Source organism: Lagopus muta, chromosome 1, assembly GCF_023343835.1.
Source record: "Lagopus muta isolate bLagMut1 chromosome 1, bLagMut1 primary, whole genome shotgun sequence".
Lineage (NCBI taxonomy): Eukaryota > Metazoa > Chordata > Aves > Galliformes > Phasianidae > Lagopus > Lagopus muta.
The window spans coordinates 187,707,975-187,723,350 of record NC_064433.1 but is presented as its reverse complement, the minus strand read 5'-3'; the positions used below and the strand labels follow the sequence as shown (position 1 = coordinate 187,723,350).

The following is a 15,376-nucleotide window of genomic DNA, read 5'->3' as shown; positions in this document are numbered from 1 at the left end:
CCTACACATCTAAGTCATCCTCATACCGTTTCATTGCATACAAAGCATTTTTTTTTTCAAACAAAATCAGTGTAAGAGTGATTGACAAATGATGACTCAATATATGTAGGTTACTCTGAAAGGAATGCCTCCTAATTATTTCCATGTAAGCTACCAGAGATACAAAAACAACAATAACATTATTTGGTAGAGCAATTTTTCAGCTACAAAACCACCATTAGCAGTGCGTTTTTGTCAGCAATAAACAAGAGCCTGCAGGCCGCAGTCATAAAAATCTGCACCAGCGAAGCTGACTCACTGTTTCACAGCTGTTATGACGGCATCATTGCAGGAAAACGTTGCCCACCTAGTCCATCTTTCATCAGCAAGAACAGATGGAAGTCAGAAGGTGCCAAGTCTAGACTGTGTAGTGGGCATGGTGGGACAGTTCAGCCACAGTTTGCTCCATAGCCTTTTAAGTGGAATGGGGCCCTGGTGTTAACATGTTGCAAGAGAAAAGTTGTCTACTTCTCTGTCCCGACCGGAATTTTGAGCCTTCAGCTTAGTCAGCATCCACCCGGTGCAAACTCTGTGATATTCCAACGTTGCCACCATCATTTCCAACGCACTGAAGCATACATTCCGCTCCATACATCACTGCCTAGTTGTAATCCCCTGATTCACAAAGACTATCAAGATGCTCTTCATTTTGTGTTGTGACAGCTGTGCATGCCAGTTGCTTTCTGTTCAGATTCCAGCAGTTAAGTAACTATTTTAGGAGTCCTTGGAGTTATACATGGTTAGTTAACCCAAGCAGATTTACCTCCTTAGAACAAATGATTGGGCTTCAGCTTTGGTGCACTCAACATGTGCTGGGGGATCTGGCAGAGGTGATTACTGAACCACTTTTGGTGGATGGGTGACGTGCCTGAAGACTGGAGAATAGCCAGTGCCGCTCCAGTGACCTTCCAGCGTTGCTCCAAAAAGCAGCAAAGACCAACTGGTTGTGAGGTCTCTATGGAGGTATTCAAGACTTGGCTGAACCAGTCTGTGTGACCTATTGTAGAGTACCTGCTTTAGCAGAGGGATTGATCTTGACAGTCTCTTGCAGTCCATTCGAACCCCCATAATTCAATGATTCTGTGATTGAAAAACCATTGTTTTCACAGGTGTTTAAATCATGGTGAGTTTTAAAAAAAGGTCATCAGTATTTCTAGATTTACAGCTGCCAAGCTGTATTTGCTGGCCAGCATTCACTCAGGATTTGCTCCAGAAAACCCACTTTCTGAACCCAAAGTGGAATATTACACTAAAGCAAACATTACCACTGACAAGTTGAAGATCACGTCATTGTCTCATTCATTGAGTGAATCAGTCTTCTTATTCTGAATACATACAGGAGTGGAACAGTTTCCCTTTAAAGAAAATGAATTAAGACATACTTATTCCTCCAGAGATCTTATTCAGCTATCAGCTTATACTCTTGTGAATGAAATTATTTTTTAAAGTGTCTGTACAGCCTTTTGGGGAATTTTAAGCTTTTCCCTTCAGCTGCTGCTTAATGCCTTTATTTTCCAATATTAATCTAGGAAAACTTCCAAATAATTGTTGCTTGTGTTTACACTTCATTGCCTTCATTATGCCATTCAGGAGAGAAAAAGAAAAATAGAAAAAAAGAAAAAAAAAACAAACCAGTCTTTATTTCTCTTTGGCAACATTTTGTACTTATTTCTCCCATCACTTCTTTTATTGAACTTCTAAGTATTTTAATTTCCTTTATCCTGTATTATTTATTTCTCTTGTTATTTTCCTGTTATATCAACATGCCTCCTTATATCATTCCTCCTGTTTGCAGAAACTGCTTTCCAGATTTCTTTGTTTATGCAGTGCTATGACATTTTATGTAGGGTTCTATTAGTTTAGTATAGTTTTGTTTTGTTTTCTCTAAGAACATCTTTTATTTAAACAGAAGTATAGTGGTAGTCGATTTAGGATGAAACCCAACAGGTTGCTCAGAGGCTTTATAGAGTCTCCTTCTTGGAGATCTTCCAAAGCCACCTGGACATGGTGCTGGGCACCCCGCTTGGAGTGTCCCTGCAAGCACAGAGACTGGACCAGATGGACATAGAGGTCCCTTCCAAACTCATTCTGTCTGTGATTCAGTAGTAAAATACAGACAGTGAGGGAAGGAGGGATGGTAAAGAATAACTATATAATGGTATTAACAGGAGTGTGAATTTTCAATATTAGAGATGGTTTTGAAATACAGCAGTAAGAGAGGCTAATTTTCAGTCACTTCTGCTTCCTACTAGTCTAGTGTTTAAAATATATTTATTAAAAGTGCATATGTATGTTAATGCTGTTTCTGAAATTAAAAAAAAAAAAAAAAAAAAAAGATAAATTTATATAAGGTAGGGATCATACTTCTATTTGAAAAGAAGACCTGCCAAAATACAGCATACAGTGTCAGGAGCTCTCTTGTGAGCATTAGATTGTATCATTGCTCTTCATGTCAAGTTGTTATAATAAGCCTGTCACTGCCTGTTTCAATCAACCTTAAAAGCAAGTTTCAGAATTATGCAAGGATCAAAATTTAAACAGAATCCTTGCATTTATCAATAATATCTGAGAGCAGTCATTTTCTATTGCTGTTGATATCATCTGAATATGAACAGTCCTCCAATGCTTCATAAAAACTGGATTTCTTTCCAGTTACCAATTACTAGTTAATACCTTCGCCAGTACCTTGGTGTAACGGCCAAGTTTCCTATAATTTACTGAAAATAAATTCCCTAGAAAGTATATTGCCTTATGTGATTTAGTGCTGTACTTTGTCACACTGTAGTTGAGGAGCTTCTTCTGCCATCATGCATAAAGTTTACAAGGAATCCTTGTAATAACTGTAAAAGTTGAAGGATGGTGCTTTAAATCACCGTCAAATGTTTCATGTTTAATATTCACCTTGGAATGTAGCCTTTTCTTCTGCCTTACACCAGACATCTGAAAGCTGTATCTACATTATTCTTTACCTCTTTCCTCTGTCCTGTGACTACTTTATTCAGGTTGTATACTTTTTTGGTCCAGGGATCATTTAGCATTCTGTTCATAGGAGCACACCTATTGTTGACAGGAGTAGATGTAGTGGGTTTACATGTGAATAATTTGAATACCCTTCTACAATAAACCGCTTCTGACACTTTGCTTTGAATTTCCTTTTTCTGGCAGTAAAGCATAAATAGTCAAGACTTACTGCCTCCATCCCTCTCTAATCTGTAATCCTGTCCTCTTATCATTGAGCATTATTCTTCTTGGACAGAGCACAGAACCAGTACTTCATCCTCTTTTTTTTCAGCATCTTTCTCCTGTTTCCAGAAAACTGATAAACTGCTTTCTTTTTTTTTCTTTTTTTTTTCATTTCCTGCACCTCATAGAAATCCCTTCCTTCTTTTATATTAGTTTCTCTCATATTATTTCAATTGCCAATGACATGTTATGTATGAAAAGATTTTGAGGTCTTAAGTATATTAGTGGTCCTAGCTATGTATTCTGTGTGATAGTTTTGGACAGATGAGCTTGGTAGGTCAAATAATATAGGCAGTTTCTATAAATGATGTGATGTTATAAAATTATTTCAAAATATAGTTTTAAGCTAATGCTGATACTGGCAGCAGAATCACAAAGGACTTAACTCCTAACAAGACCATCTAAGCCCATTATGTTTCTGTGGTACTCTCAAAAAGACTACATCAGTATTTGAATATACATGTGCTAAGAAAACTTTATTTTCTATTCTGCTGTAATACTATTACGATAATCTTCAGTGCTCCTTGAGTTTTTCTAACACTGGGAAAACTGCAAGACAGTGTCATTATTTTGTCCATTGCCGCGTCCTAACTCACCTGTCTGATTTCTCCTTTAAGGTAAACAATTATAGTTTAGAAGAAGTTACCCATGAAGAGGCAGTAGCGATACTGAAGAACACATCAGATGTAGTGTATCTAAAAGTTGGAAAGCCCACCACCATTTACATGACCGATCCTTATGGCCCACCAGACATTACTCACTGTAAGTGACTGTTGCATTTCATTTTCTGTAAGAGATCAGTTCATCAGGTGATTGTGGTTTTTTCATAGCTTGTTTAATGTATCCTATTAAAGGTTATGAAACAGCTTGGAGGACTACAAAAAATGAAACGTTTACTGCTACTTATGTATGCTATGCTTACGAAATACTGTAAATACTGCAGCTCAACTGAAGTATATTTGCAGCAAAAGTAGAAGTGTACATAATGTATTGCTGTGCGGACTCAAATAAGCCATTGTCCAAGTGATCAGATTAATCTGTTACTCTTGTGACAATTACAGTAAAAAATACATGTAAGTGTATTTCGAAATGTGATTGGATTTGTAGACAGGCATCCTCTGTCCAATGAAAAATCATTATAAACAGCAAAATATCCAAACAAACTTAGTGCAAAGCTTCAGAAAAATGAATAGATATTTGCCTGAAATATTTAGGCATGAAAGGCATATTTAGGCATTTTTCATTTCAGAATGAAAAATCACTTCTCTATCTGCATAAATCTGCCTTTTTTTCCATGTATATCCACTTCCTAGCTTCCTGTTCCACTTTGCATCATTGTCAGTCTGTCCATTAACTTTATATATGTTCAACAAATGCTCCTTTACTGAAGACTTTGTCACTGCATTAAATGTTTTCAGTTGTATGAAGTTCTCTTAGTCGTTTAGTTATTAGTAAAGCCCAGTGAAGGATTTTATTGGAGATATAGACTATTCTATTTTAAAACAACCTGTTTTTACTCTACATGTGATATCTATGCACTGGAAATCATCTACACTGGCATGTGGTGTCCAGTAGAAAGAAATGTGAGCTTGTCAAGATTCCCTGAGATGACCAAGTGCAAGGGTGGGCTTCTGCGAATCCCTATCAGTACACACCCTCTTAAGGCATACCTCCTAGACAATATGTTTTTTGTAGCTGTAAGGAGATAACAGTGATTAGAATCTTCTGTCTCTGGATTTACTCACTTTTCCTATGTCTTCCAGTCCGAGTGTGCAATACTCCTATCTGATCTTTATCTCTTGCTATTATCTCTTAATAATTCAAATTTTTCCTTTAGATTGGTTGTAGGCTCTCCTGGGAAGAGAGCCTCTCTTTTTAGAGAGCCGTCTCCTTTTAGGCCTCCTTCTGGCAGTCTTCTTGATGTTCCCACACTGAGACATTCGCATTCCCTTCTCATTCATAAATATAATCTTAATGTTTCAGTTGCAGCTCCCTATACTTACAGTGTCAGTCTATCCATATTGTTACTGAATCTCCCTTCCTTCATTTAATTGTTCACTAAAAACTGATTGCCTTGGATTCTACTACCAACCAGCAGGGACTAGCTGCTCCTCCTAACAACTGTGTGGTAGTTTAATTTTTGAAAAGAGCTTTAGCAACTGATCTGTACAAGTTTTGAGCTTCTGCCAATAACACTAGGAGCACTTGTGGCCAGGAAGCCAGCAGCTGGGAAAGGTAGATTTTCTCAATAAAAGCCAGATATTAATTTTCTCCACTCATTTGCAGAGCATTGCTACTGTGAAATGAAGTAGTCAAGGGGAAAGATAATATCCGTAATCCTCCTTATTCAAACTGCTCCATAAAAATAGCAGGGAAGGTTTTGTAACGTGCACATCAGGTGGTATATTCAACTGTGCTGAGGATAACTATTTACTTAGCAAATGTTACAACAGATGGCAATTATGGTTGTTCAGTAGTAGTTTGGTCTGGATCTTAACAAAGCACAACAAGTAAAACAACTAAATGTCTCCATCCAATCTCCTGCTCTATAATACTTCCTAAAATAATAATTTGGGAGTTCTAAAAGGGTGCGTTTATTATGTCAGATTATAGATCAGCAGGGTATGAGAAGACAGACACAGTTCCAGAGAGGGAGCAAAGGTTGAAAAGATTTCCAGTAGCCCATCCCAGGCTGTTGGTGCATAGAGATTCATTTATCCATGGGGAACTTTTCATTATATCCACATGTTCAGAGTATTTCAGAATCAGTAATGGCCTGTCCCTGTAGAGATATTTTGCTTTGAAGCATTCTGTAACTGAATGTCTGAAAGAAAGACTTAAAGCAAGACTAGAAGGACTTCTTTTAATGAGATTAGTTGTAGCTCATCTTTGTTTTTCCTACTTGTCATCTCCTTTTCTAATTATATTAACTATATATTTGATTACAGCTGTTGCTAGTAACTTGAGAACTGCAAAAAGCAAGCAAATAACAAAATCCAAATATGCAAGATAGAGCCATACACAATCATGTAACTATCAAAATTTTTCATTAATTTGTATGTGATTTGTATCATATTTCTATTTTATATACAGATTTACCATGTTGTAAATAATATCATCTGTATTGGTATTGAAATTTGAATTATATTAGGAAATGCTGAACCTTTAGTAAATCACAAATTTAAATCTCCACCATAAGTAATTCTTGTCAACCATAAAATTCCTAATCTCATCCTGCATTTAATTCTTAGTGTTTTATTCCCACTTCTATGTATGGGAGCCAAAATGATGTGTGTTCTTAATCTTGTTCTGTCCTATATACATTTCCTTCTTCCAGTCTGTTCTGATCAAAGAAATTATTTGTTTGCAGTCCCACAATCTATTCTTTCTTATTCAGAACCCTCTGAAGAATCAAATCCTGCAAAATGAGCCACATTATTGTTATTATTACTTGCTATTATCAACAGTGGCTAACTAGAAATGCTTATTCTTACAACAGCTTATTCTCCACCAATGGAAAATCATATACTCTCTTCTGGAAACAACGGCACTTTAGAGTACAAGGCGTCTCTGGCCCCTATCTCACCTGGAAGATACTCACCCATTCCAAAGCACATGCTTGTGGAGGATGACTACACCAGGTCAGATGCTTTTCTTTTTTTTGTTTGCTTTCATGGCAATTATAATGAACATAGGTAAACCATGATTATGAACTTAGTGCATCTCCCATGGCATATAAGATGTAGCTGTTTTCACCCATGTTCAAGGGTAGATGAATTAAAACTGCTACAGTTACAGAGAAACTAAGGGGAAGATCTCATAAATGCATGACCTGAAGTTCATGTTTCCTTGGTGCAGTCCTGCACTAGTTCCTACACAACACGGCAACATTAGAGCAGTGTTAGCACTGAGAAGAGCACTCTGGTTCTTAAGAATTAACTGTGATAGTTTACTGGTGCAGCTGGGAGATCTCAGGGTTGGTGACTCATCTAGCTCACTGCAGGTATGGGTGGAGTGATGGTGCATGTGTTTGTACCTGTCTGTGAGAGTACTCTCTGAACAGCCCGCTTGTTTAGTTCTCTGAAAGCTGAAATAGTCTATAGCTGCTCTGCACACTCTGAAAGACAAATACCATGGAGAGTAAACAGTATGATGAAAGAAAGAAAAAGTAAACAATTTTTTGTCTGTAAAAATTAAGGTGTGAAACCAAAAAAAGTCTCCTCCTAAACAATAAAAAATCACATTATGAAACAACTTTCTGTGGAAGTTAAAAGGAAAGGAGGTTTAAAAGGAAACTCTATGGTGTGGCACTTGATTATGTTATGAAAGGAATTCTTTGATTATCAGCAAAATGACCATTGGAAATTGCTCCTAATCCTTCTTTTCTTTCTTTCTTTTTGTTTTTTTAACAAGTTAGCAGAACTTTATGTATTTACTTGATTTCCAGCTAGAAAAGACACAGAGGAAAACGTTGGAAGAGTTCTTTTGAGTCTTGTGTTGTGTCACTAATAAGACCTCTTGTTTTTTTTTTTTAATGAGCACTACCATTCATTTAGAAGACAACACTGTTAGGTTTGTGAAATAAGCCTTCATCATAATGTCAAGTACCAAAGGAAATGGCAAATTTAATTTTTTTCTGCACTTCAGTATTTAGAAATTTATTGTGTTTAAAGCTAAAAGGCAGGGTGTTTCTGGTTATGTAATCTGGTCTACTGTGTAGACCAAGGAGTCTTAGCCTCTTATGCATTCGCTTCATAATTTGCTAATTTGCCTTCCTTATTTCTTATTACATACGATTAAGATCTCAAGCTGCTTAGCTTGTTGGATCAGACAGATTCAGAGTTAATCATGGTGGAGTTTTTAATCAGGTCATAAATTTATGGAAACCACACCTTGCTTCCCTGTTGGGTAAAAGAACTTCTGCTTCGTTTTGATTGAGGATGCAAAAACAACATTGCTTTTATTCAATTTGTGAGACTTTCTGTTAGAATGATTTTTCTCCAAAGTATTCCAAGAAGTTACATTTTTCACTTAAGACTTAAAACTTTGGTTTCATTAAATTGTCAATCAAGGCTTTGCCTGAGTATTGACCTCATAATTCCTAAAATATCTATATCTGGGAATACTAATATAGTATCTGGGTTACAATGATGAAGGCTTACTTCTGTAATGAGACATCAGTGCCACTAAGATTGACTGTTCATTAAGTTTAAAAGCAGCAAAAAAATGCAATCTTGAAAGAAGATAAGGGTTTAAAAAACAAAAGCAAAAAATCACAGACAATAGAGGAAGTAAATCTGAAAAAAAGAGAAAAGCTGTCCTCAAAATGAAAGGATCATTTAAACAGCTACAAAAACTGTAAGGTGATGGATAATTATCATTAAAAGTCCTTTGTTTCTGTTCCTTGTAGCTGATTTTAACTTTTTAATTGTTTCTACTAAAAAGAAAAAGAAAAGGGAGAAAGGAAGAAGGAGATACAGTATAAGAAAAGACAATGACAGTCCATTAGTTAGACAGGCATCCAGCACAGAGCAGACCTTCTCTAACAAGCATGTAAGATATATATTGAAATTAATTAGTGTGCCTTTTTGGTCTGCTTTGGAAGACAGATGTCTTCCTATTCCATTTATTTTTTTATTATACAAGTTAACTTTTTTGTTTTAAGCCCTGACAGTAAAACAGTTTTCACTGAGGTATTCACGCCAGCCACCTTCATTCTGTGGGTTTTTGGAGGAAAAAAAAAAACAGATGCTTAGCAAAACAGGATATATTATGAATATTCCTCTCCAGTATTCTTCCTGTCTAGAATTCCAGACAGGAGAGGCTGGCTGCACATGTGTCAATTCTGTGGCAGGCAGGTGACACTGGCAGAAATAAAGACATCGAATAATACGAGCAGACACTAAAATGCAACAGAGCAAATCAAATACAGATCTCATAGTTCTAAACAAGATCATATTTCAGCTACAGAAGAGACTATAATGAACTTAAATGTATAAGTGAGAATAGTTTATGTGCTACACCGATGCTCAGGATACAAAAGCACAAAGACAAAATGAATACTGTGGTATATTTTAAGAAAAATGTCACTTCTTGCTGCTAGATTTCCTCACTGAACACAAATCAGATGCACTGAAAGATACCTGAACAAGAGCCAGGAGACCAGGTTTCTTCTCTAACTTCTATGACCAAGAAACTGTGACCTTCAAAATGAGCCTTGAATGAGGCTGAGGCAATTATTTTTTAAATAATGTCCGTGTAGCTGATTATTGCATATCAATTCAAGTGTTTAACTATTGAAAATGCCTCTTAATACCCATTGCAATCTTCATAGCTATAAACAGGGAGTAGAGATTGCACTCTCCCTATGCAATACCTTGGGATTTGCTGACGAATGTGCCTTTAAAATGGGAAGGTATTTCGAAAGTCTTTGTTGCTGACCATTTTAAAAAAGACATAAAATCTTTTGGGAAGTTAATTATCATATTGATAATTCTACTAAACCCTATAGATCCCTTGATTGCAACATTTATAATTAGGTTTCTTCACATAATTTTTTATAATTAAGATGATTGCCAACTACTGCAGTGCTATCTATTAAAACTACCTGGTTCTTACTATAATAGGTTCTCAGGGGTAATTTACATGGTGATCACATAAGGAAATTTATTACCCATGCAATCATAGTATGGCAACACTTCTGGCAGATTTTCATTTGTGCCAGCTAAAAATATTTGGAACAGTAATTTCAATATAAGAGACATTTGCAATCTCATTGTATGTATGATAAAGCTGATGACAAGCTTTCACTAAACTTACTTGCTGTAATTAATCTATTTGTAAAGATGAAATAGTTGAACATTTACCATAATTTGTCCACTTTCTTTTGCTTTTCCTTTTTTTTTTTTTTTTTTAATGTATTTTATTCATGTTCTGGATTTTTTTTTAGCTGATTTTTTTTTTTTTTTTTTTTTTTGGTCCAAAAAAATATGTGTTTCTGGTGATAAAAATTGTATCCTTTTGGTCTAATATTAAATTTGCATCTGAAAAAAATGCAGTATATCCTTTACTTAATTGGTTTTAATTGAATTATTTAATGTGAGCGCAAAGCACAGAAAAGTACCAAATCATCTTCATAAGTTTTAATGAAACTGAATGTCATTTTTAAATTACTGGGCTTTTGTAAGTTGTGTATGGATTAGCCCAGAATGCTGTCAGTGAAGGGCGTAATTTTCTTCTACTTTTTTGTTGTTGTTGAATTCATTTTAAATTCACTGGGGAATGGAAGCATTGCTTTCCACTGGCTTTTTTTTTTTTTTTAATTGTTGCATTTTGAACTTGAAATAAAATAGCAACATTTCAGGTTAATAGAATGTGGTATTTACCTGTGTAGTACAAAAATATAATAGTTTCTGGTAAGACTGAAGTGTTGTGCAGGCAGTTTGGGACATTCCTTGATTGTGTTTGCTGACAATTTCCTAATGATCCTTGGTGGAATAAAGAAGCATAATTCTCTGCTTGACTTGCTTCTCATGAAGAGGGGAGAATTGGTCTAAAATGTGATAGTAGCTGGGATCATAAGTTGGTTGATTTCACGATTCAAAGGAAGTCTGAAAAGGCAGCCAGCAAGTTATGACTGGAGTCTTCAGCAGAACTGTCTTCTTCATCTTTTTGGAAAACTGCTAAGCAATATTGCTTGGGATCCAGCCACAGAGATATACAGCCCATGAAAAATTGATGATTTCTAAATAAAACTTACTGAGAACTAAGGAAGAAACCATCCTGTTTGGCAGGAAGACAAAGAATTCAGCATAAGGCTTCCTAGGCTAAGCAAAGAGCTTCTGGGATATAGTCAAGCTTTCCTTGCCTGCATAGTGATGAAATCAGAAAGCTTATGAGTTTGAGCTAAGTTTTACAATGGTCATAAAGAATAACAGAAAGTAATTCTGCAGGTGTGCTCATTTAAAAAATGAAGGTAAAATTTGATGGAGGGCAAAACTGACTGGGATAAGAATGTAATGGCAGACAATATAGAAAAAGCTTAAGTACATCATCATCATCTTTGCCAGGCACTGAAGGGACCAGGAAGAAATTTATCAAAAGCAAATCATGTACTTGACCAGACTGACTGCCTTTTCTGAGTAAGTGGCAAGTTGTATGGATGAGGATTGCTGTATGCAATGACTGTCCTGTACCAACCAGTGTCACAGTGTAGGGGGCTCCCTCAAGCAGGAATGGCTCTTTGTTGGGTGAAAATACAGCTGGCTTGAAAGGACAATGCCATAACTCACACAATGTGTATCAGATCTATTGTGGGGTGCATGGCAATACTTCTGTACCATTGGCTGCCTTGGGGAGTGGCTGCAAAGGTATTCCAGGCCATGACACTCCTCTTCTCTAGGCAGATCAAAGTTGCAGAATACAGGGAACATATTTTAAAACTCCTCCAGCAGCCTTTCCTTTAAATGTGAGGAAATGCTGAGGAAATGTATTGAGTTAATCTGAAGCTGGAAAGAAAGTATGATTTGGAGAGCTTTGGAGTCCTTCTTGGTAGCTTTTTGGATGTCTCCTGGATTATGTGCTGCTGGCTTGCTCTTTAGCTTTCTCTCAGGACAGTATGAACAACATGCATGCAACAGCAAACTTTGGTAAGACTTTTGACACGATCTCTCACAGAACTCTCATTTGAAAGCTGCCTTAAAAGATGGGTTTGGGCTGGGAACTGACTGAGCCAGTAGACTGAAAGGGTAGTGATTGTCATTTGACATCTGTCAGGCAGGAAGTGATGAGCAGAGCACTCAGAATTCATTGGGCGTCTGTTGAGTATCTTCATCAGTGACCTAGATTCTGACGCAGAGTGCACCATCAGCAAATTTGTGGATGATAAATTAAGGTGGAGCTAACATGATGAATGGCAGAGCTGTATTCCAGAGAGATCGTGATAAAGCTCGAGGACTGGTCCATATTGACCTCATGAAGTTCAGTAAGAAGTTTGAAGTTCTACATCTGGGGTGGAACAGCAGTGCACACTAATATGTGCTGTGCAACAAATACCTGAATTGCAACTGCACTGAAAATGACCTGGAGGTTGCAGCAGATGCCGGGCTAGACATGGACCAGAAGTGAACTCTCTCTTCCATGGATACTGAGCTACATTAGGAAAGAAACGGCCAGCAGGGAAAGACAAGTTATGTTGTTGAAGACTGACTAATTCCTGCTTTTCTACTTCAAGAACAACATGGATAAACAGGAAAGAGTTCAACAGATTCTCAGAATTGTAAATCACATGGAAGTTACAGAGATGTTGAAAGAGATGGGGCTTGTTTAATGCTGTGAAGAAGAGAGTAACGGTCGGTCTAGAAATGCCTTACAACTACTCAGTGGCAAAGATGATGAAAAGAAACTTTAGTCAGAGGTATCAAGTAATGCAAAAAAGACCAAAGGCCACAAGTAATGGTTTCGCATGTTTCAATTTCAGTTTGAGAAGAAAAAAGAAAGACACCAGGCAGGTGGAGTAGTGCTGGAGCTCATTGCTCAGAGTTGTGAAATATCATTCCTTTGAGATTAAGATTTCACTAGGTAGTACCGTGGTTGGTCTGATCTATTGTTGACAGTAATCCTGCTTTAAGCATGAGACTGGATGAGATGACCTACAGAGATTCTTTGTAACCAACTTTTCTGTGACATTGGGAAGAAAGAAGTGATTAGTCTTTTCATTGTTACAGTGGATTATTCACTACTAATAGAGCAGACTTACTCTTTAGCACGTCTGCCTTTCTAAATCGAGAAAAAAAATGAAATTACACTCTAAAAATCCCATAGTTTTAGATGGTGATTTTTTCTGGCTTTTACAAACAACATGGGCAAAAGATGCATAAAATAAAGAACTAATATGTATTTACTTCCTTTTTAACTTCAGAAAATAGCAGCATCAAACTGTTGTACTTCAGTGGATAAAAAAAAAAAAATCACTTTAGCATTTAACTCTGGGTAGACCTTAAAAATTCCAGGATGGAAAAATTGTCTGAGTTATCTGATTTACTCTGGAAAGCATATTTGATTTCTTTTATATTCATCTTTGCAAAATAACGTTTTCTGGATGAGAAGGAGGTGCTGGGTATTGGGAGGAAGAAAATGGAGAACCATTAAGTCTAAGTCTCATGGGAAATTTTCCCTATATTGAAAATAGTTCCTTCACTGTTTCCTGGTTGCTTACATAAACCTGCTGGTTGAATTGAGGATATTTCATAGAAAAACCTTTAAAGTTGTATTTATGCACACATTTGACTGTTCAGGATTAAAACATAACAAAAAAAAAAAAAAAAAAAAAAAAGCTTTTTGAGTTATAAAACTATCAACAATTTTTTAACAGTGGTTTTGGGTTTTGATTAGTAGGGAAAAAGAGCTGCAGATTTGAGTAGTATTCCTTTGAGATATCGAATGGGTTTGCTTAGATTATCCATTGACATAACACTGCATTTTTTAAAAGGGTATATGTGCTGAAAGGAGTTAGCTGCATTTCTTTCTAGTTTTTTTGAGGGAACAGAATTGAAGTTCATGTCTCCCAGATGAAAAAGAGCACTGATGTAAGTAGGGCTTTCAAATTGTGAATTTTACACCACGTTTTTGACTAGATGTTGTGATATGAGTGATGAATAAAAGTTGTGTAGAAGTATGCTGGCGCAGGTATATGAATGTGACATATATTACCAGCTCTGAACAATCAAATTACTGCGCCTCACCTAAACTCAGCTTGTCATCTGCCTTAAAGAGGATTACATATAGTAACGCGGGGAGATTGATAATTTTATTTATTCTTCCTATTAAATCATTTGTAACTTTGGTAGGTTAGTTGTTCCAGCTAGTATTTTAATGCTTTTTTTCTTTTTTCTTTTTTCCTGAAGCTGGATTTGTTTATCTAGGGGTAGTAAAGGTGGCACATTTGTCTTGTTTTACAATCTAGTATAAATTGCAGCTGTTATTTGTAAAGAAAATTTAATTGACCTCTAGTGTTATCAAATTGAAATGTATATAATTTAAATCATAACAGTTTCATTATTTAAGGACTTCAGGAAGAATTACATGGCTTAGTTGATGTTAAAAATCATGATGATGTATTATGAATATTGTAATAGCCCATATGTAGCACAAGGCTGTTGAAATCTGCGAGATGATGAAGTTCAATCCACGCAGTATTTCTACTCCATTTGTGAAAATCTAAATGCCAATAAATTTAAGTCTTTGGAAAAAAAAAAATGCAATTACACAGTAGAACTATTTCAGACTCTGTCCTCACACTGCAGTATTGCAAACCTTCTCATAACTTTGCAGTTCTGACTAGATTGTTTAAAAAAGCCAGCATGACCAAGCACATCATTATATGGCCAAAGCCTTATCTTTACTTATTTCATCAAGCTTTTTTATGCATGCTTTGAATGCCCAGTCCTGTCAGATGAGACCTTTAGAAAGACTGGAGGAATGGAAGAGTGTTTTTGTCAAAGAATTACAGTGAGATTGAGTGTGAAAATGCATGAGAAATTGTCACTGTGAGAATGGAAGCCACCAGCAGAGAGGACATATTTGTTGGGCAACCAAAATTAAGACAAGGAAGGACATAACTGAGAAATGGAGGAAGAGATGTGAGGAAGCAATAGTGAAAAGTATCATGAAGAAAAGCAACAATGAATTTGTGAATGAATTACTGCTGAACCAGCAGCTCCCTCTGACACTGACGTGTGACTTTTGGGATAATTGATAGCTGTACAAGAAGGCAGGGATAAGGAACAGAGGTAGAGGGCATATAGGAAAGATTGCTAATAAGATGCTGCAGGGTCACGTTAGGGTCATCTCTCTCTATGATAGTGTTCGGAAACTCAAAATTTCTGGGGTTGTATGACACATACATGATCCCTGAATGCAGTCTGTTATATGCTCACAGTCATTATTGCCTGTCCTGGAGGATGACAGCCTGCTGCTGCTTCCAGTTCCTCCATCTTTCATGTGGTAGAGGTCTCATGCTCTCATTCTTCAATTCAATTTACAGTTCTGCTGATGATCATATGGATTTCAAAACATGATGTTCCATAGTAGCATG

General features: G+C 36.4%; 1 protein-coding gene across 27 annotated transcripts in view; it reads left to right on the top strand.

Moving 5' to 3' along the window:
- The window catches only part of DLG2 (discs large MAGUK scaffold protein 2), a 994,028-nt gene that overhangs the window by 705,567 nt on the left and 273,085 nt on the right, over positions 1-15,376 (top strand). For all 27 annotated transcript variants that reach the window (XM_048939920.1, XM_048939896.1, XM_048940083.1 and 24 more), the window contains 2 exons: positions 3,900-4,044; positions 6,782-6,923. In XM_048939920.1, the coding sequence (XP_048795877.1) occupies positions 3,900-4,044; positions 6,782-6,923 (287 nt within the window). The remainder of the gene's footprint in view (positions 1-3,899; positions 4,045-6,781; positions 6,924-15,376) is intronic.